The 20,809-nt window shown below is 37.1% G+C and overlaps 1 protein-coding gene across 3 annotated transcripts in view; it reads right to left on the minus strand.

The window, feature by feature from the left end:
- Positions 1–20,809, minus strand: part of LOC113239765 (glutathione synthetase-like) — a 53,249-nt gene that overhangs the window by 15,673 nt on the left and 16,767 nt on the right. For 2 of the 3 annotated variants that reach the window (XM_026476875.1, XM_026476876.1), the window contains one exon: positions 14,515–14,648. The exons of the other annotated variant lie outside the window; for it this stretch is intronic. In XM_026476875.1, the coding sequence (XP_026332660.1) occupies positions 14,515–14,648 (134 nt within the window). The remainder of the gene's footprint in view (positions 1–14,514; positions 14,649–20,809) is intronic. 3 annotated transcript variants of the gene reach the window in all.

Genomic DNA, 20,809 nt, shown 5'->3' on the forward strand with positions numbered 1-20,809 from the left:
TTCCACATTTGACGTTGACACCAGTCAAAAGTTGAAGGTACTGAACGAAAACGATAGAGTCATTAAAAAGTTTCTTTCGCTGTTATGAAATAATTTTCAATTTTGTTTTTCTTTTTGTAGCTTTTAGCTATACAAATTTATTTCAGAATTCATGCTAAAAAAACTTAAGAAATAAAGCCTTATGGTTATATCTATAAGGTTTAAATTAAAACCTTCAACGCAAACGCGATAGTTACGTTTACATATTTGAAAACTTACAACAAGGCCCAGATCGCACAACGTAATGCCGGGTAATCCTCACCAAGCCGTAATTATAACGTGACAGATACAGTAACGAAGTTCTGGAGTGTACATGTGAAAAGTCTTCACTCGCTAAAATGATTACACACGAAACGTGCGAAACACATGCAACGTTTACGGTTACAGCTCGCTAGTGAGTATGCGGCTTAATGCACGTGTGCAGCTCGTGAGCCTTTCACACACAGGCGCATTCGCCTGATCTGTACGCTCCCTTATGTCACAACCTTGTAGTTAGGTCAACTCATAAAATAAACGCTCGTTCAATACAAACAAATAGCTGAAACAAACATTACACGTGAATCAGTGATGGCTCACACAATGGATAATATTTTGCTTAAAATGAGTTGTTTATATAAACGGAAATGTAAATAGGTACTTCAATATGTGTTTGTCATTAAATATCTATTAGGTACCTACGTTAATTTCGAATGTCAGTTCTTTAATTTTTTTTAATGTTACCAAGTGACAAGGCCCAGATCGCACAACGTAATGCCGGGTAATCCTCACCAAGCCGTAATTATAACGTGACAGATACAGTAACGAAGTTCTGGAGTGTACATGTGAAAAGTCTTCACTCGCTAAAATGATTACACACGAAACGTGCGAAACACATGCAACGTTTACGGTTACAGCTCGCTAGAGAGTATGCGGCTTAATGCACGTGTGCAGCTCGTGAGCCTTTCACACACAGGCGCATTCGCCTGATCTGTACGCTCCCTTATGTCACAACCTTGTAGTTAGGTCAACTCATAAAATAAACGCTCGTTCAATACAAACAAATAGCTGAAACAAACATTACACGTGAATCAGTGATGGCTCACACAATGGATAATATTTTGCTTAAAATGAGTTGTTTATATAAACGGAAATGTAAATAGGTACTTCAATATGTGTTTGTCATTAAATATCTATTAGGTACCTACGTTAATTTCGAATGTCAGATCTTTAATTTTTTTTAATGTTACCAAGTGACGGGACGTACAAGTCGTGCGCCTGGTGGACTGCGACACGCCTGTTCGCAACAGTTGCAGCGCCACTTAGAGCTTAAAATCGCAAAGATCTGAGGGTCACTCCTATTACGTAACCCTGAGACATATTAGTAGACAGGTCCCATATGCCTGTAATTTAATCAACACCTGAACTCTTCAAAACCGGAACGCAGTAATGTTGACATTACTGCTTGGCGGCAGAAACAGGTAAGGTAGCAAGAAACTATTATTCCGGATTTAAATCGCGTATATACACATATTTGTTTTTGCAAACAAACCGACTTTTCGGGTCCTTTACAGGTCCCATGGTCACGGTTGATTTAAATCCGGAATTTCATTTCCTATGTTACACATAAGAAATCGCGAAAACCTAAGAACTCGATATTATTTCTATTATTAATTTCTTAAATATAGCGAAAATGTAAATCAACACACTGTACAAATATCCAAACATGTGTACGTCTGTCCATAGCATAATTTTAGTTTCGAGTTATATAAGAATCAGTCCGTACTTGGTAGGTTTTTTTTTTAATTGGTTTAAAATATGTCTGTATGTGATCCAGGCTTACTGAAAACCAGGGCCACAGTCTATTATCATGTAGCTTTATGCTGAATGAAGTCCTTTTGCGTACGCCATAACCGCACAAATGACAGAAAATTTGTAATCATTATATTTTGTTTTTTTTTTGCTTTTTGTCTTATTTTATGTTGTTTTTTTTTGTTTTATTGTATCTTATTTTGTTTATTCTTTTTATTTTATTTTGCTTGTCTGTGTTATCAGTATATTTTTTTATATCTATGTGTTGTGGCGTTGTAATAAATTCTATTCTATTTTCTTACAGTCATCCAAGGTTACGGAGAATTTTACAAAATAATATAATATTTCTACTTTACTACTCTATTATTGTTTCTTTAAGATCGGTTTTTGTGACAGTTAAAATTGTCGTTTAGTTCTTATAATTATGTAACTGTTATATAAAATAAAATTTACGGTTCATTAATTCAATAAACAATTGGACCGTGAAGATTTTATAAAGTGGTTATGTAATACAATGAAATCAAGTAGGCAGACACTTTTTATAAGTAGACACTTAGAATAATAACGCATAGAATGATAGTATCATATCAAACGAACTGTCACAAGTGAGGCAAAAATCAAATTCATGTAGGCTAGTTTTAGTAGTAGGTTCATTTTCGGTTTTAGTGAATATTTATATAAAAATACAAGTTGAAACGCGTTACTTCCTTGTGGAATGTGATGTTAGTATCTATTTTATGTTTGTCTGACATATTTTTACACTCATTTACTGCACATTTCGTCATTTTTAGCTAAAATTCATGATTTGTTCGCGGTGCAAGTTGACCTTGAGCGCTAACGGCCCGCCCGCTCGTGTAGGCCCATTGGGAGCGCTTCAATTTGCCTCACTTAGCGTGTGCGGACTAGGTTTCTATGCGTTATTATTCTAAGAGTAGACACAATTGAGAACATTTGAGTATTACAAACATTGACAATTATATTAAAAACTTTAAAGCGAATGCAATTTTGGACGAGATATAGTAAAAACTTCTGCCCCTGTAGCATGCCTACGCATGAAAGTCGCGACTAGCGCGATAAAATTGAAATAAGCGCGCCCTATTGGCTATCTAGATTAGATCTGATTAAGACAGCCAATCATGCGTAGCCACGTTACGGCGGCTGAATACTTTGCATATGCTATGAAATACTAAATCACAACAGAACAAACTAATCTGTTGTCAATTAACTAGCAATACTGTTATGGAATTTTCATTGATTTCGGAGAGACGGAATGAGATTTTAGCAGCAATAGAGCCCCTTGTGAAAGAGTTCGTCTAGAGAAGTACTGCCACCTCACCTACTTGTGCCGCCAAACAGTAATGTAAGCATTACTGTTTCGGTTTTGAAGGGTAAGGGTGTTGATGAAATAACAGGCACAAGAATTATGTTTCAAGGTGACAGGCCCAGTGGCAGTGCCCCTCAGATCTTTGTGATTTAAAGCAATGTGTGGCACTGTAACTGTAATGGACAGGCATGTCGCTTACCACCAGGCCCACGATTTGTTCGTCCCGTCTGGAGATGGGCAAGCGCCCGGGGTTTTACCCGGCGCTTTGTTAACGCCGGGGATAAATCGGGTGAAAACCATTAACGCCCGAAATCGACGGCAAAAGCTATTTACAACTAAATGTTTGTTGTAAATCGAGTTTTGTTCATGTAGTCAATGTAATGATATCGAGTTTTGTTCATGTAGTCAATATAATTATTTACTTCTTTTCTATTGAATCGATTCGCTTGAAAATCGCATTGAAATACATCGATACTTAAAAAAGTTAGCTCTAGTTAGCACGTCAATTCATAATAAATTAAATTTACTTCTTAGTAGTGAGAATTCACAGAATTGCATGACGGGTATCGTGTGGAGTTGCCTCTTTTTCGTACAAAAAATATTTTTCACCCAACTAGCTCGGAAAGGCTTTCTTTATCATTAGAAAACTGCGCGCAAAATCGTTTTTGGAATTCGAAGTTGACAATGGACTGTGGTGCACCTAACTTTTTCTTTCGATGAAAAAAAACATAATGACACGTTCAACTATGCGATTTGTCGTACATTATTTATGTAATATAAATCCGTTGGTATATTTTATTCTTATTATTGTTGACATTAAATTGACAACGTAACTAATTTTGTTAAATAAAATTGATTTGTTATAAGTTCAACTGCGTTTCTTTCATTTACCATTTTTCTCGCTATAGTGAGGTGAAAAGTTGTGCGTTTCCCTCGGCAACAAAGTTGTTTTGCGTCTCGTGTCTTAAAACCTTCGCTACGCTCAGAATTCTATTTAGGTACCATTCGCTTCGCTCGTGGTTCAATCTTAGAATCCTTCGCTTGCTAAGATTTCAACACAAGCATCACACAACAACTTTGCAGCCTTGCATGACAAATAACTATTTTATATTGAAATTTGTAATAGGTATGGAATTATACTAAATCCCGTATTCGCCTTTTCTGCCCAAGATTTAGGTCAAAAATAGGTTAAAACCCGGGCGGGATGATTGAGGTTTAACCCACTCTCTCATCTTAACTCGCTCATCTCTGGTTTCGTCAGTTGGTATCAAAAAAAATAAAAGATAATTCCATCCATGCCACAAGCCTGACTTTAATTCTTTTCGTAAAATGATTTTAAATGCCGCTCGCTTCTATGGTTCAAAAGAAAAATTTCTGAGAAATTCTGTAGACTGGCAAATAAATAGACTTTCTAATAACTGTCATACCTAACAGGGTTGCGAAAATGTCGAGTCTCGGCAATTTGTTGGCATTTTCGAAACTCGAAAGTGACGTTTTCAGTATTGGAAATATCGTACTTATAAAACTTATACGTCACATAAATAAACAGTACGAAATATCTACTAAACCAACAGTAATGTTTTTATTCTGGTTTCATGGCATCACTGTCCTTTTTTGTAAAATTGAAATTTAATTTCCAACTTACTAATTTTATATTTTCAATTTATTATTCAATAAGATGTTGTGTGTCTCATTTCTTAATAATTTATTTTATTCAACAGCTTATGTTTTTGCAATGCCCTTGCGCTCATGTTGAGAACTGCCAGTAGCTCTTAACGTTACGACATAATGGGAACACGCCCATTATGTCGTAACGTTTTATTTATCGTTGGGACGATTGTCGTGTCTAGACTGTTCCCATATCACGACTATCTGTAACACCACAACTTAACAAATATTTCAACACAACAATTTAGTACCCTCGCGTCGTCGCTAGATGACGCTGAGTCGAAATACAACGCGTTTTCGTATTGTTACACGGAAAAGTATATCTCACATTGGAGTTTTGGATTTGTATCGAATCCTCAGGTACTTTTGATTGTACACTATTGAGTTTCCAGGTAGCTTCCACTGGGTTGGGACTACATTTGGGTCTGTAATATGGCTATAATTGAGAGAAACGACACCTGCGTTAACGTTTATTGCTATCACCGGCTGGGATTCTAGGCAAAAGCGGCGTTACTTCAGTTCCAGTATAACGTTATCTGTACTGTACACCATAACGCTCAATAAAGCACGTACCCCTTGTAATCGTCATACTCATTTAGTCGTACCTACTTCGCCCCGCTCCATACTGTTACACTGGCGACCAAAGCGGTAAAAAGTCAACTCAGCCCCAATTCTACGTGAATAAAGCGGAACGAACTACGACCATTGAACAGAAGTCTGCGGAATCTTTCCTATCTACTTTAGAAATTTACAAGAACCTGGAAGAATTATGTGATCCTGAGGTGATTATGGCATGCCATTGCTCTTATACATATAATGTAGCAGCAGAATGATGGCAAGGTGTAAAAAGCACAATCACTACATTTACGGAGTTCAAATACCAACTTTGAAAGAACTTTGCATCTTCAAAGCCAGCTTACCTCCTGTATCGTGATATCAGTGGTATGGACCAAGAGAGCCACTGAAACAACTGACGATTTCGTTTCGAAGAAAAGAATGCTCTTCACTATGGTCCCAGCACCGCATGACCCTGAAACCCAACAACTGAATATGATATACGAATTACTTCGACTAGATAGATATACGTGAAAAAATACCTCGAAACACGGTAGACTCTTTTGACCAGTTAGTAGAGACTGCTCGTGGAGTTGAACCGGTACTACAGAAAAGCTTCAAAATTTCTGAGATAAACTTTCAAATATTTCTCAACACGCGGTATCCAATAAATGGGTAAAATAAGAAGCTTTAATAGCAAAAATCTTGGACATTCGGAGGATGTTTGTAGGAAAAAAAGAAGGCTATAAACACACAGCAACCGTCGGCGAGGCCAACTCAAGCTCCTTCTTCATCGCAGCTTAAAGTTTCTTGCTATGGATGTGGAACTCCGGGCATTGTCCAAACAAACTGTCCCAACTGTGCTGGAAAAACCCGTGCACCCGTGACGCATGATGATGTTGGCTTCTGTTCATTTAATATAAAAACTGGTGCTAAGTCTGTGGCATTAATGGCTACGCTCACATTGACACCTGTGTCAAGGCGAGTGTGGCTTCATATCGCCTAAATCGTCGTCTCCAAGAGCAGGGATACACTTACCAGGAAGAGCATGTAGAAATAACTTTGGCTGATGGCGTTAAGAGAAAGGCAAGCTGTGCTGGTAGTACGAGCTGATGTCATCCTATGTAAACGAATTATAGCAATATCGCCGACGCTATTGGGTGTAGGATTTCTGCAAGAAGCCGGCATGATAATAAACATACCACAATTCACTTGGCAATTCATTGATGACTACACCACTTACGAATTATTTACGGAAGACTTAGCAAAATTCAAAAGCTGTCCAGATACGTAATCTTAGGAGGCAAAAAATCAGAAGATGCTTTTGTTCCAGTTTCAGTTCCAAGTATGGTAACGGTTCCGATGATCTTAAAGGGACAGTTACTAGTAGTCAACCGTAGACACTTACTACATCCAACCGAGCCACACTGAAAACTACAGCACTAACTATAAAGTTACAAAGCAATAGTAAGTCATAAAGCATAGTACTCCAAAACGTACGAGGACACTTTTCGACGGCTATTCTCCATGAATGGACTACACATATAGAGATCCACAAATAAACGTCCACTGGCAAGAGAATCGACTGGTCTCCACATTCACAAGCACTGTTTCCGGACAGATCTGACATCGGTATAGATGCTATAAACATTGACTTAAGCTTCAAAGAAGTTCTTGAGCCTAACCAACAGCGGAAATTCATACATTTGCTCCAAAACCACGAAGATGTATTTCGTATCCAATGGTCGTCGGGCAAAGGACGTTGTACACAAAATAGACACTGCTTGAAAAGGACCCATAGCGGTTCCTCCTTACCGACTATCTCCGCCGCGCAAAGAAATGTTACGTAAAGAAATATACTAGATGCCCCAGGACAATATAACAGAATCACGTCCTACGCCATGGGCGGCACCGGTTGTCCTCGTACTAAAACACAACGGCGACATCAGAGACTGCATAGATTATCGCCAACTTAACTCGATCACCAGATACGTATAACCAGGATGGATGATTTACTTCACGAGGCCAAGTCAACTCCGTTTATGACTAGTTGATATTTAAAGGCTGGATATTGGCAAATTGAAGTGAATGAGAATGTCAAACCAATGACAGGATTTATTACACCGCTCGGTATATACGTTTACAATAGAATGTCATTTGGTGTACGAAATGCTCCCGCAACCTTTCAGATCATTTTTACCTCGACGCTGATCGTGTTTTCATCCTCCTTTGAAGATTACCTTTCGGACTTAGCTTAAGTCTTTCAAATATAAGAGTTTACCTTGTTGTGAACCTGAAAAAATAAAAATTCTGTTGCTCTACTATTAAATACTTAGGCCACTATATCACTCCCAAAGGAGTAAAGATTGACTCCGGAAAGACATCACAAGAAATGTACCGACACCGAGCTTGTTTTTTATAAAATGTAAGTGCGCATTTGACCTCCACCTCACCTGATGGAAAGTGACGATAAGATCGACGATACAGCATGCACACCTAAATAATGCCTATTCACTCTCGCCTTGAAAGCCCCAAGCTATAAAGTCTGCAGGCAGGGAATTCCACTCCATAGCCGTTCGCCATATAAATGTGGAAGCGTAACGCATCGTGCGAATCTTTGGAATATCCACAACATTGGGGTAGAACCCAAACCTACGCCTAGTCCGCCGGTGATGGAAAGGCGGAATTAAATCGTGTAATTCCATTGCGCACTCTCCGTGATACCCTGTAAAATACCCATAAGCAGGCAACTTTACGGCGGTGTTCAAAGCTCTGCAGCTTCGCCTCCACTAATTCCGAGTCACCTATAAGTTTCTTGGCACGGTTGTCAATTGAATTCCCAAGTGGCCAGTTGGTATGTAGCAGAACCATCCCAAAGCTGCCTTACGACATTTGGTGTCATTTCTGCAAATATTCTCCCGGTATCGTCGTTTCATCGAAATTTTTTTCTTAATCGCCGAACCGCTTACTGGACTAAGAAAGAAAGGTGCAAATTGGGTCTGGACATGTGAACAGCAGCAAACTTATGACGAATTAAAACACCGATTTACCACAGCAACAATCCTTCTATCAGCTGATAGAAAGACCTGGATTTTAATCATACAGGACTACGCTAAGCGCTGGGTTGAGCCGTTTGAGTTAGCGAAATTGGCTAACGCAATAGCCTAAACTCTAGGCCGACGTAGATGCGAAGACATACTCATCAATGAGATTTGTCTTCGATATGGTGCGTCTAGACGAATGACCAGTGACAATGGTTCACAATTCGTGAGTGCTGTCATGCAGAAAATGTGCTTATGTTTTGGAATCAAACATTCTTTCATTCCAGTATATCATCCAGAGACGAATCCGATTGAAAGACGTAACAGAGATCTTAAGGTATAATTCGCAATTCTGGTTCAATCAGACAATCATTGCTACTGGCCTGAAAGATTGCCCAGTATAAGATTCGCGATGAGTACAGCTGTTTCGTCATCAACGCACTTCAGCACTGCATATCTCACCTTCGGTAGAGATCAGAACACCTGACGATAATCGACACGATTTCGGGGAGATAGCCATATCTGTCAATTTTATTCCGGAATGATTTCGGTGTGATCACCAAACTTCTGCGAATTGCCGAAACTTACAAAAGGCAAAAGATGTTCAGGATATAAAAGAAGAAAAACGCGAGAGCATGTTGTAAGAGTATGTTGACATACAACGAAGAAAAAGTGCAACTTATAATCCAGGGCAACTTATATTGGTTCAACTACACCTTCAATAGGTGTGGTTGTGTAGTGAAACAAAAGGACAGAGTACTAAATTCGCTCATCCTAGAGACGGACCCTATCTCATCGAGGAGGAGCATGGCCCAGTTTCATATAAAGTAGCAAATGTCAAACAGTCCAACGTTGTTATTGGAACTTACCATGCTTCTGCTTTAACGCCTTTCCGAAGCGATAACGATCAGGTACCTCAGCCTGTACAACCGTTGCGTAAAAGATGTCGACCATGCAAGAACTCTAGCCACAACCTAGTTAGCCTACTGACGCAGGACCCGTTCGACGTGGCCGAGGTAGGCCCAAAGAAGTAGACTATTAAACCTTCCAGTTTCTTCGTCGAGACGCCTTAAGAACCTGAGGGGGAGATTGTAACACCACAACCTAACAAATATTTCAACACAAAACAATTTAGTACCCTCGCGTCGCCTCTAGATGGGTTTGAGATCGAAATAAAACGCGCGATCGTTTTGTTACACGGAAAAGTATATCTCACATTGGAGTTTTGTATTTGTATCCAATCCTTAGGTACTCTCGATTGCGTACTATTAGAGCTTCCAGGTAGATTCCACTCGTTAGGACTACATTTGGGACTGTAATACGGCTTTAATTGAGCGAAACTACACCTGCCTTAACGCCTATTGCTTCCACCGACTGGGACTCGACGCAAACGCGGCGTTACTTCAGTTCCAGTATAAAGTTATCTGTACTGTACACCATAACGTTCATTAAAGCACGCACCCCTCGTAATCGTCGTATTCATTTGGTCGTACCTACTTCGCCCTGTTCCATACTGTTACATTATTTTAAATTTTTAATACTGTTTGACAAATATCTTCTACTGTTGGTAATATGAATATAAAATATGGTCTCAAAAATGTATTGAGCCAGTTATACGGAGAATTTTATATAAAGTAAAAACGTGATTGAAAGACAACAGCTTTAATTTAACTGACATTTCGTCAAAAGAAAGACTAATTGATTGTGTTTACCTTAGCAAGTCCCACAGTGACCATTGACATATGACTGATTTATATCCTTGGCAATTTACAAGTGAATGAGTGGACTGTTGCTGCCTCTAATATAGTGATGTTTTAATTCCTAATAGTGCACATACAGTGTCTAGGAACTGGATGCCGTAGTAATTTATTTATGCACCGATTTATTAAAGAAAACAAAAATGTACTGCACATTCTATGTGTATTTTTTTAACTCTATGGATGAGGGTAAGCAACAAAATTTTGAAAGATGTGTACACTATACCATACCCGGCAGTGTTTGGACAGGTACAAACTTTCACAAGCTTTTAATAACGATTTTTTTAATTTTCAAAATTCAATTTTTAACCGACAGTGCAGGTGTGGAACAGGTAACATCTCTCAAGTGAACTAAAAAGCTTTCTTCAAATAATACATGCACGCAAATTAAAATGGATATAAAAAACTAAAACTAAAAAAATAATACTTAAAACTACCAAAAAGAAAGTCCTATGCGTCCAAACTAAATTTCAGAGCAAAACACGCTTCGATTTTTTTGTTAATATCAGTGTCGATTTGTCTAGCATTTCATGTCCATTCTGTGCCGCTACCATGACTTTACACAGACAGTTTGTCGTTAGCGATCGCGTACAATATTTTCAGTGTTGTATGGCAAATTGTACAGCCCCTTAAAGGTCACATGACGAAGTAACATTGTGTATGTTGTTTGGCAAATTGTACAGCCCTCTAGAGGTCACATGACGAAGTAACAGTGTATATATAAACATTTTACGTCGTCGTTAGTGAAAACTGTCGGTGTCCTTATATGGTACAGGTAGTTTGTTCAAAATGAATTTAACATTATAATAGCACAAACGCAAAATTAGACGATTTGACGCCACGTTTAAATATATTATTGAATAGTATTTGCATATAACGTAATTGAAATATTTCTGTTCATTTTATGTGACAATTAATGACCGTCCCACTCGTAGGTGGAATTACATCAGCCTAATGTTTACATCTCTATTGATTTTAAAATGTTGCCATCCTTTTCTGAATAGAAAGTTATAATTTAAAAAATATATAATTTAAAAAGAACAACTCTACATAGAATGTACATATTTTCAACTTAGATTCACTCAACATAAATGCATTTGTTAGCTTTGGTAAAATAATCTCGTTAATAAACATAACATTAAATAAAAGCGCACAAAACTATTTGTCTAAAACAAAATTTGAAAACGGAAAGAAATACTTTTTCTGATTGTAATTAAATAATAAATACAAAAAAAATGAAACGTTACACAATTTTTAATTATTTGTAACTTCGTATTCCCATGACAATTCATAGGGTCCTATCTTAGAAATTATAATTGTTTTGTTGTCATTATGCTTTAATGGTTGGTAGGTAGAGTGGGTAAAATGAGCCTTAGTTTGACTACATTTCTAAAGTTCTATTTTAGTGCAAAAACTTTGTTTTTTCTCAACCGCACAACGTCTCACTTTCAATATAAAAAACGGTTACAAAGATATGGCTAGAGGACTAGAAATAAAGCTAAAAAAATCTGAAAATAGTGTCGCCCTCTTAAATTTTTTCGAAATGAAAAGGATAGCAACTTTTTAACTGCCTTTTTGGGGGGGCTATTTTATATTATCTAAGGAACACGGCAGTGCTTATATTTATAAAGTTATAGCCGAGCGGATTATATTTAGCTGTAGGGTTCGACTGTTATGAATTATACGTTTCAAACACTATCGCTGATTGTGTATAATTATGATAATTTTACAGTAACTGTTAGGCTTGGTGCCATATCCGTGAAAACGCATTAAAAAAAAGTGAAATCACCATCTTACATGCCATCCGAGATACAGTAATGAAATAAAGCACATGGTCGAAGAAATATTTTCTACTCATTCTTTCGACTGGGCCCGGCAGTGTAAAACCCCGTCCAATTTTTGATTATTTTAATGTTTCTTTTTACATTAATGTACAACTTGAAGCTCCGTCAAAATTTGTTATATCCTAAATCGACTAGGAATATGAACAAAATGACTTTATCTGTGTGAAATATTCATGCACAGGGAATGAAACAAATTGATTTGACAAATGGACGACACTGACATTTTCATCCTATGTACTACATTATATAAGCCGGTTGCAACCACATGCCAAGAAAAGCACAAGACACCATCGTATTCCAATCTTAGCCTTTTAATCAGATAAAATTGGACAATGCGTAGAGTATGGAAGTCACCACACTTATCAACGCCAAAGCGGCTTGAGCCGGTCAGAAAAACATTTACGTCCATGCAATAATAGCGAAAAGGACGTTGTCTACGACGGAAAACGCGACTCGACACAGGTGAAAAGCTTTTTTGATTGGCTAGAGCCGATTCCGCGTCTGTATACACGTCTGTGGCGTCTTCCTAATCGAACAAACGACATAAACTTTATGCATATAATTTTATCTGATTTAAGGATCGGATTGGGTAAAATCGTAACGTGTATAGCGTCTTTAAACAAAATCACACGGCACAACAGCAAATAAAAGAAAGAAACAAACTTTATATAAAGCGTGGTTGTGCGACAGAGGTGGATGGAGAGCGTGCATTGGAAGAACAGCAGTCACATGAGAGATGTTGACTGAACAACTGCTTTAATGCTAGACACTTTAATACATACTTGGGTTTAAAATACTGTTTTAATTTTAAATCGCCGACGTATTTCGTGTATTTGTGACACAGATACTATACAAGAGGCGAAGGGTTTTTAATGGACTATTCCAAAACTATACTTTGAGATTTTCGACTTTAATTTTATAACGATTCGATAGGGTAAGACCAGGATAGGTGCCCCACTTTTAGAAACAGCCTCCTAATTAAAAAAATATTAGAGAACTAGACTTGGTTTTATTGATCTAACATTTACTGATTTTTTAAGAAATTGACTTTTTGCAAACCTATTTCCTATACAAACCTATTTATTATATGGATATACGCCACACGATGAAAATACTAAGAAGGATAGATGCCCTTTAGAATAAAATTAGTAAAATTCACAATAAAATGTTTTATTCATTCATATTTAATATATTGTACATACATATTACATCTTTAATAGCATTCAAACATACTACATACTTCACTTCGTATTTTTGTAGCTATCAAAACATTCTATACAAAAACGTTCGCTGTTTGAACTGTGAATAATTTGTCAAATTGGCACTTTTACTTACTTGTAAATTTACTTCACTTACTTGGCTTCTTCACTAAAATAATGTATTTTTGATTTTCTTTTCCTAACTATCTTGTCTTGTCCTTTGCCCCTACGGGCATCGATACCGCGAAAAAACGAGGCTACAAAAGAGCTATTATTGACACCTAGGTGTAAAGTTAAAGAACCAGTGCACTGTCATAACAAAAATAAAACGGAATTTATTATAACTTAGAAAGTTATGCGACTGTCAAGAGTAGAGTGTCTGAAATTTTGAACAGTTTGTCGTGTTCGTCGCGGAAGTATCCGCATGCAGCTAAACGCGTCTATTCCACACGAAGCCCTACAGGGGCTTTGATGAGTGATGTCTATACTCCTTATTTAAACTAATTATTCTTTGTTTGCGATTTTGGGAAGTTAGATTTTTTGAAATCGAGGCACCTATCCCACTGCGGCATCGATAATAATAACGCACACACTTATAGTCCCGCTCTAGGGAAACCCTGTATCGCGGGTGCCATGGATACACTAATAGATAACCACAAATTACACCCAAACTCACGAGAGAAGTAAATGTAGGCTATACAAATATTTATCTCGGCCCGGGAATCGAACCCGTGACCTCTGCGTGGCAGTTCAGCATCGTAACCGTTCGGTCACGGTGGCAGTTAAATCTATCCCGGTTTTACCCTAGACGAATCGAAAGAAGGACTTTGGAAGTCTAGAAAATTCTATGGACGTACATAAATATCAACGGATTATTTACTATTCTTCCCTCCATGTCATAACAAACGCATTTGCAGTTTAGTATAGTTTTTTCTTTGAAAATTGTCAATTACGCTGATTTCGCTTAACAATAAAACTGAAACTAAATAGGATATTAAAAAAATCGCTTACAGGGTGTCGACGTACCTCAATTCCGCTAAAAATTTCGATTACGTTAGTAATGATAAGTATTATTGTGATGACGAAATTACATGTTGTTTGGTGTATCCTTTAAGTACACCAAAGTGCAATTAAAAAAAATATATAAATTGCTTTTAATTTGTAATTGCAACTAATGCCAACGCTTTATACCTAGCACATAGGTGTCCTACTGTTATTAACGCGGACGCGAAAGAAGACAAAAGCTAGTTGTAAACCCAAGCATTCACAAAGTGTCACACATAAAACATGTCGGTGTACCGATTCATTGTGGGCAGGAAGGAAGTGATGCCGCCGAAACTTGACGCTATCGTATTGAACTCCACTTGTTTTATCCTGTTCTGATCTCTCAGCTGCATCAGGTAGTCCGACCGGAAGAGCCCGAGGCTGTACGACTGTAACATTTAACGCTTGTGAAACTCTGATCAGTTTAATTAAAGTCCAAAAATTATATTCAATTACTTAATTTAAAGTCTGGTAATGAATAAAATTTTATTTATTCACTGAGTGTGTACAGTGAGTAAAATTGTCTGGTTTAAGTTTGGAATTAAGTAATGATATCCAATTACAATGCGGTTCAATCTATTTATTGTATTATGGACCAATTTTGTTTTTACGTTCTATTTGTATTATGGTTACCAAATAAACTATTTTTCTTTCTTTCTTTCAATAGAAGGTCTGTTTGCAGACACTGCGGGGAAGTCGTGTAACATTGCTGGCTCGATGTATTTACCTCCTACACGCAGGATTTTGTGTAGATAAAACGACAAGAAGCAGTAGGTTTTGAAGGATCACTTCAACATCAAACTATAAAGTAATTAATTACAACATTATCATATTGTATCAATATTTTTTATCGAGTTCTTAGAATACTATTTTTCTTTAATGGCGGTCACTGCCAGTGTCAGTTTTGTAAAAATAATATAAAAATAATGGCAAGCGCCGCCAATGTCAATTAGTTCATTTTGATTTCGCATTGCTACACATTGACTGTCATGTCACGGCTGGCTGTCGTCCATGGGACAAATAAAGTGCTAGAAATGTCGGTTTGTTTAAAAAAACAAATATACTCGATTAAGATCCGCAAAAATAGTTTAATTTTCAAATATTATTCAATATAAAACATCATTGTCTTCAATTTAATAATTTTCAATTATTTATAAACCATGATGTCAAAATATTGGATTTCACACAAATGTTTTGTATTTAAGCAATAACTTGAGTCATCATAAGTTATTAAAACATAAATACAACATAATTTGTAAGGTTTGAGGTTATTATCACAGTTATTACAATAATAAAAATGGTAGGTACGCTGTAAAAAAAGCGTTAATGTACTTTAAACATAAAAATAGCTATAGGTTATATAAAACTTTACAATAATATATAGTTCCTACCACCACGGATACCTATATAACCAATTTTATCTCATGAATACAGTTACCAAATGTTACAAAAACCACTTCGATAAGTGAAATATGACAATTTAGCTTTAATTTACATTGTCGCTGAGGCGAATGGTAGCAAATTTCTATAACGAAATTGCACATAGCACAATGAACTTTATATCAAATATATGGCGACGAACAAATATAACGTAAAAATATATACGTTAAGGTATGGCGATTGTCACACTCCCCCGTATCATGCAGCGGAGTGCGGGACGACGGGTCACGGGTGCGGTGACGGATCAGTCAGATCACGTACGGAGATGCAGATCTGCGTCAACAAGCGGTTACAACATCGGCCTTAGTTAGAGTTAGGGTCCCTTGAAATCGGTTAGTGTAATAAGCGTTTTACACAATTGGACGTAGTTAAACAAAAAGGATCCAATCCATAAAATTATCAAAAAAAACTTCTTAAATCAGCAAAAAAATCCAACATATAAACATAAATAAATATCTCTGGAGTTACATTATAAGTTTTGAAAATGAAAGAAGAGTGAGAAACACTTTTAAACTTCACACTGCCATATCTCGAAAGTGACTGGATGTGCATTGGATCCTTTTTGTTTAACTACGTCCAATTGACATAAACTACATTATGCTATAGTTACAAAACCTCGCTTCCATTCCATTCCGCAGTTATATAAATTATATCTTAGGTTTCGTTACAGTCGTCCACGGTAATATTTGTACACGTAGCAACAACACACTCAAACAATCTTCTTTTTTATAAAACAAAGTGACGGGACAAACACGTCGTGCATCTGGTGGTAAGCGACACGCCTATCGACAACAGTTGCAATGACACTCAGAGTTTTAAATCACAAAGATCAGATGGGTGAGTACCGTTAGACATAAGTTGACAAGTCCCATGTGCTTGTACACGACGCGAAAGTTTTAGTTACCACGCTTTCACGTACATTAATGGCGAATCTGAATTTTATTTACTATGCAACAACATTTAAATTCCTCTGAATAATACAACCGCGCGGTCGCCGCGTAGACCAAAGACAAGCAGCGCTCATTTAAGTTAAAACGTAAATGCTAAATAACAGAGCGTACTTTGCCATGATAGTTAGATGCACGAGGTCGCTGCGCAACCGAAATCGAATCGAAATTCAAAATCCAAGATGATTCGGCTATTTCATCGGCTGACAATACAAACACTGAATGTCAAGGGTTGTCACAAGTGCCACCACTCTATTTGCGTCCAAAATTTCTTAACAGCCCCCGTAACATGGCTACGCATGGATTAAGCGCGCGCTATTGGCTGCCTTAATCAGATCTAATTTAGATAGCCAATAGCGCGCGCTTATTTCAATTTTATCGCGCGTGTCGCGACTATCATGCATAGCCATGCTACGGGGGCAGGTATCAAAATACCATATGTTAGTCCGTGGCTGTGACACCCAACCTAAACAAAATGCAATTTAAAAAAAAATGTCATACTGGCATCTTTGCGGGTGCGCAGGAAGTTCGAATTTGCCGACAGCGGACTGGAAACTTACAGGCACACGGGACTTTTTAACCATATGTCTCAGGATGACAGACGTAATGGCAGTGCTCGACAGAAGCTCTGAGTGGCACTGTAACTATTACATAAAGGTGTTTTGCTTACCACCAGACAGGCGCACAGCTTATTTATCCCGTTACTTGATATCATGTGAATAAAACTAATGTGAAGTATGACATTTTGCAGACGCAATATACCTCGTGTGACTGCCTGCTCAGAAGTAGAATCTTGCGAAGTCATTTCTCTTTTATCTAATAAAGGCTAATGTATGCTGACTCTGGCTTTTAATATACACAAAACTAGTTAAATACACTTCACATATATTATATGTATAACTCTACTATTTAAGGATAAACATGTTACCGACTAATCCTCTGAAAAGTTGCCGTTTTGAAAATGTGGCCTTATTAGACCAAGGGTGCGAATTGTTCGATAGCAGAATTATTCATTGTTTCAGCTTTGTTTGTATTAAACAGAGAAAAATAAGGATGTTATTCTCCGTTATCAGAAACGCATTTGCTTACTAATGTTAATATTAGTTGATGTCATTCATAGACAATGCATTGTTTTAACAAGCATTGTCGGAATCATGTTCTACACAGTATTAAAAAGCATTGACCATATTATTTACGGCAGCGATTCTTAAACAGCGGCTTGCGGATAGCTGGAGATAAGATTACGTGAGATACAAAAATAAACAACATTTTATCGCATGAAGCGACAATATTATATTGTTGTTTATATAAGGGACCGCCGCGCCACGTCTGTATTTGACGGCCAGGGTTAAGTAAAGAATGTTGGGAACCGTTGATTTTGGGTATCAACTACCATTCCATTCGCGACTACCGGAATATTTTTAACCGACTTCAAAAAAAGGAAGGGGTCCTTAATTCGACTGTATCTTTTTGTTTGTGTTATGTCATTACTCCGACATTTTGTGAACCGATTTTGATAATTCCTTTTTTGTTGGAAAGGGGGTACCTCGGTAGTAGTCGCATTCAAATTTGAAAAAATTATGGGATTAAATCGATTTGTTGGATTTAACCCACTTTCCGTTAACCGATTTCAATAAAACTTGGTAAATCAAATAATTACAAAAATTTATGAGATCGGGTTTTTTTTAATAAAAATGTTATAATTATTTTAAATAGACGTAATTACGAAAATTTTTGAGATCCGGTTTTTTTAATAAAAAGTTATAATTATTTTAAATGTTAGTTTTCATCACAATAAGTCCATGATATCAAATCTTCAATTTTATTCTTATGTAAGCGTCACAATTCAGCAGAATGTGACTTGTCAAAATAAAATTGTACGTAATATGTATGCGTATGATGTCAGTTTGCGTTTGACGCGAAGTACTGAAGCAGTGCCAAATTGACACAATTGATCAGAAAAACTGTGAAATAGGCACTCTAGATTGGATTACCGATTTTAATTATTCCCGTGCGGGGAAAGCGTTTTTTGATCAAATGTAGTGCGCAGATCCACATTCATTTATCTAGACGATATTGTCCATCTCATCGACTCTGAGACAACATTCAAGCGTGTGCTTTGTCCATAGTTTAATGCAGTAACAGTGTGTGTTTGTAAAGGTGCTTTTAAGTGATGTATTTTCAGCAAACTTCTCACCACAGTATCAAGGTGGAGCGATACGAAGATCTCGTAGCCTATCATCCCTATCAAACATTGCTTAGATTTCACTGCTTCCCACGCAAACCAAACTGTGTCTGACTTTGAGATGAAACTCAGGCTAAAAAAGCACGGAGCGGTTTTCACCCGCGCCCGCTGTGACTGCGGGGCAGTTCTTTTATTTCAATAGGTACTCCCGACACCCCAGGTTTGTACGTAGCCGCATCGGTTGCGGCACGGACCGCAAATTCGGCGAGAGATGATCGCAAATCGCATGGCACGGGTGTAAAATGCATAGTGAAGCTACTAACGGCGCCTTAAAAACACTTGTAGAAGCGCTGCAGCCGCGCCACTACTAATTTTCATACAATATATAGAAGCACAGCTGCAGCGCCACACACGCTCCACTTTTGCAGACGCCAAGATATTGTATGAAAATGCGCCACAGATTCGCCATTGCAGCGCTTCTACAAGCGTCTAATTTGAAGGCGCCCTTTTTCGCATTATACCACTTTATATACTACATTCTACGAAGCCGCTGTCCCACAACCAGCGCGGGCGCAGGTGAAATCCGGTCTGCGAGCTCTTAGGCTTGTGTTGCAAACGACATCTAAGATTGTGAATTATTACAAAGTACCAATTAGTTTTCTAATTATTACCAGGAATTCTGGAAAGACTTTTTCGATTCATTTTTATGTGGCCATCGTAGCAAAAGAAGAAATTAGTGTGTTAAATTAGTGTTTTATTAATAGATTATGAGTAGTTAATTCATGCTGCAAGTATGTACGCAATAAGTATTAAATACTGTACCTACATAAAATTATATGAACTACTTTTTAACTAAGTACATTTACAAGTTTGGTACACAACCAGCTAATAATTTTACAACAATATAGTATAGATAGTATAAAACAGACTACCATACACTCTAACTCGATAAATTTGATAAAATACACATCTGACTTGATTTAAACCACTTCAAACTATTTTTCATATTTGTATGTTTTTTGTTAAGTCTAAAGTTTGCTAAAAACATCCATTACGTATATTTTTCTCTTCAATTATAACATTATATTATACTCTAGCCAAATTCGATGTAGAATACATAGCACATGAAACCAAGTGAAGTCGTAACTAATAATAATTGTGGAATTGAGAAAACACGGTTAAAAAGTTTGAAAAATTACTGACGGAAACCAATAAAGATATATTCTCTAACTAAATATTAAAATATTCACATTATTATTATACGATCCATTCAGTTTCTTTTTTCATATTCAAATCGTGTTTTCTAAATGCCACAACTTTGAGTTACGACTACAGACATATTATATGTATCTAATAGATACCGCAAGTAGCGTGATGTATGACAACTAAGCGTGCCATATTTTTTGTACCTCTAATGACGTCAGAAGCGCTATTTAGTGATGGGAAACCTCCTTTGTCACTAAAGCGATTGATTGATTGAAGAAGCCGTGAAATATTGATATAGTAAAATAATACCTTAATAAGATAATTAAGTCCTATACAACACGTGTTTTAAAAAAACGTTGCTCCGGAAAAGTAAAAAAAAAGAAACTTGAACAAATTTTATAGAATATTTCTTCAACATTTTATAAGGTCCTAAGAATTATCATACCTTTGTTTCCTAAATCGATCAAAATCGACAACTGCGTTGCATCAAGTGAACGTCACTAATTATAAAATGCGACCAAAAACATGACGCAGCGGCCGTACCACGAAACGAAATCATACGATATCGCTCGTTCGATATTCATGGCCTACTGAAGAATGCCCATAAGTGTACGGCACCAAGTCAAAGCCGCAATGTATTACGAGTCACGCTCATAGATATAGGATTGTCACGCTGCATACACTCGTTGCATATTTGTTTCCTCAATATTTATTCAAAATCAATTTTAAAATAAATTTTTGCATAGATATTCTGATTACAAAATTACACAAC

The sequence above is a fragment of the Hyposmocoma kahamanoa genome, unplaced genomic scaffold, assembly GCF_003589595.1.
Source record: "Hyposmocoma kahamanoa isolate Upper Pololo Valley unplaced genomic scaffold, ASM358959v1 116, whole genome shotgun sequence".
NCBI classification, from domain to species: Eukaryota; Metazoa; Arthropoda; class Insecta; order Lepidoptera; family Cosmopterigidae; genus Hyposmocoma; species Hyposmocoma kahamanoa.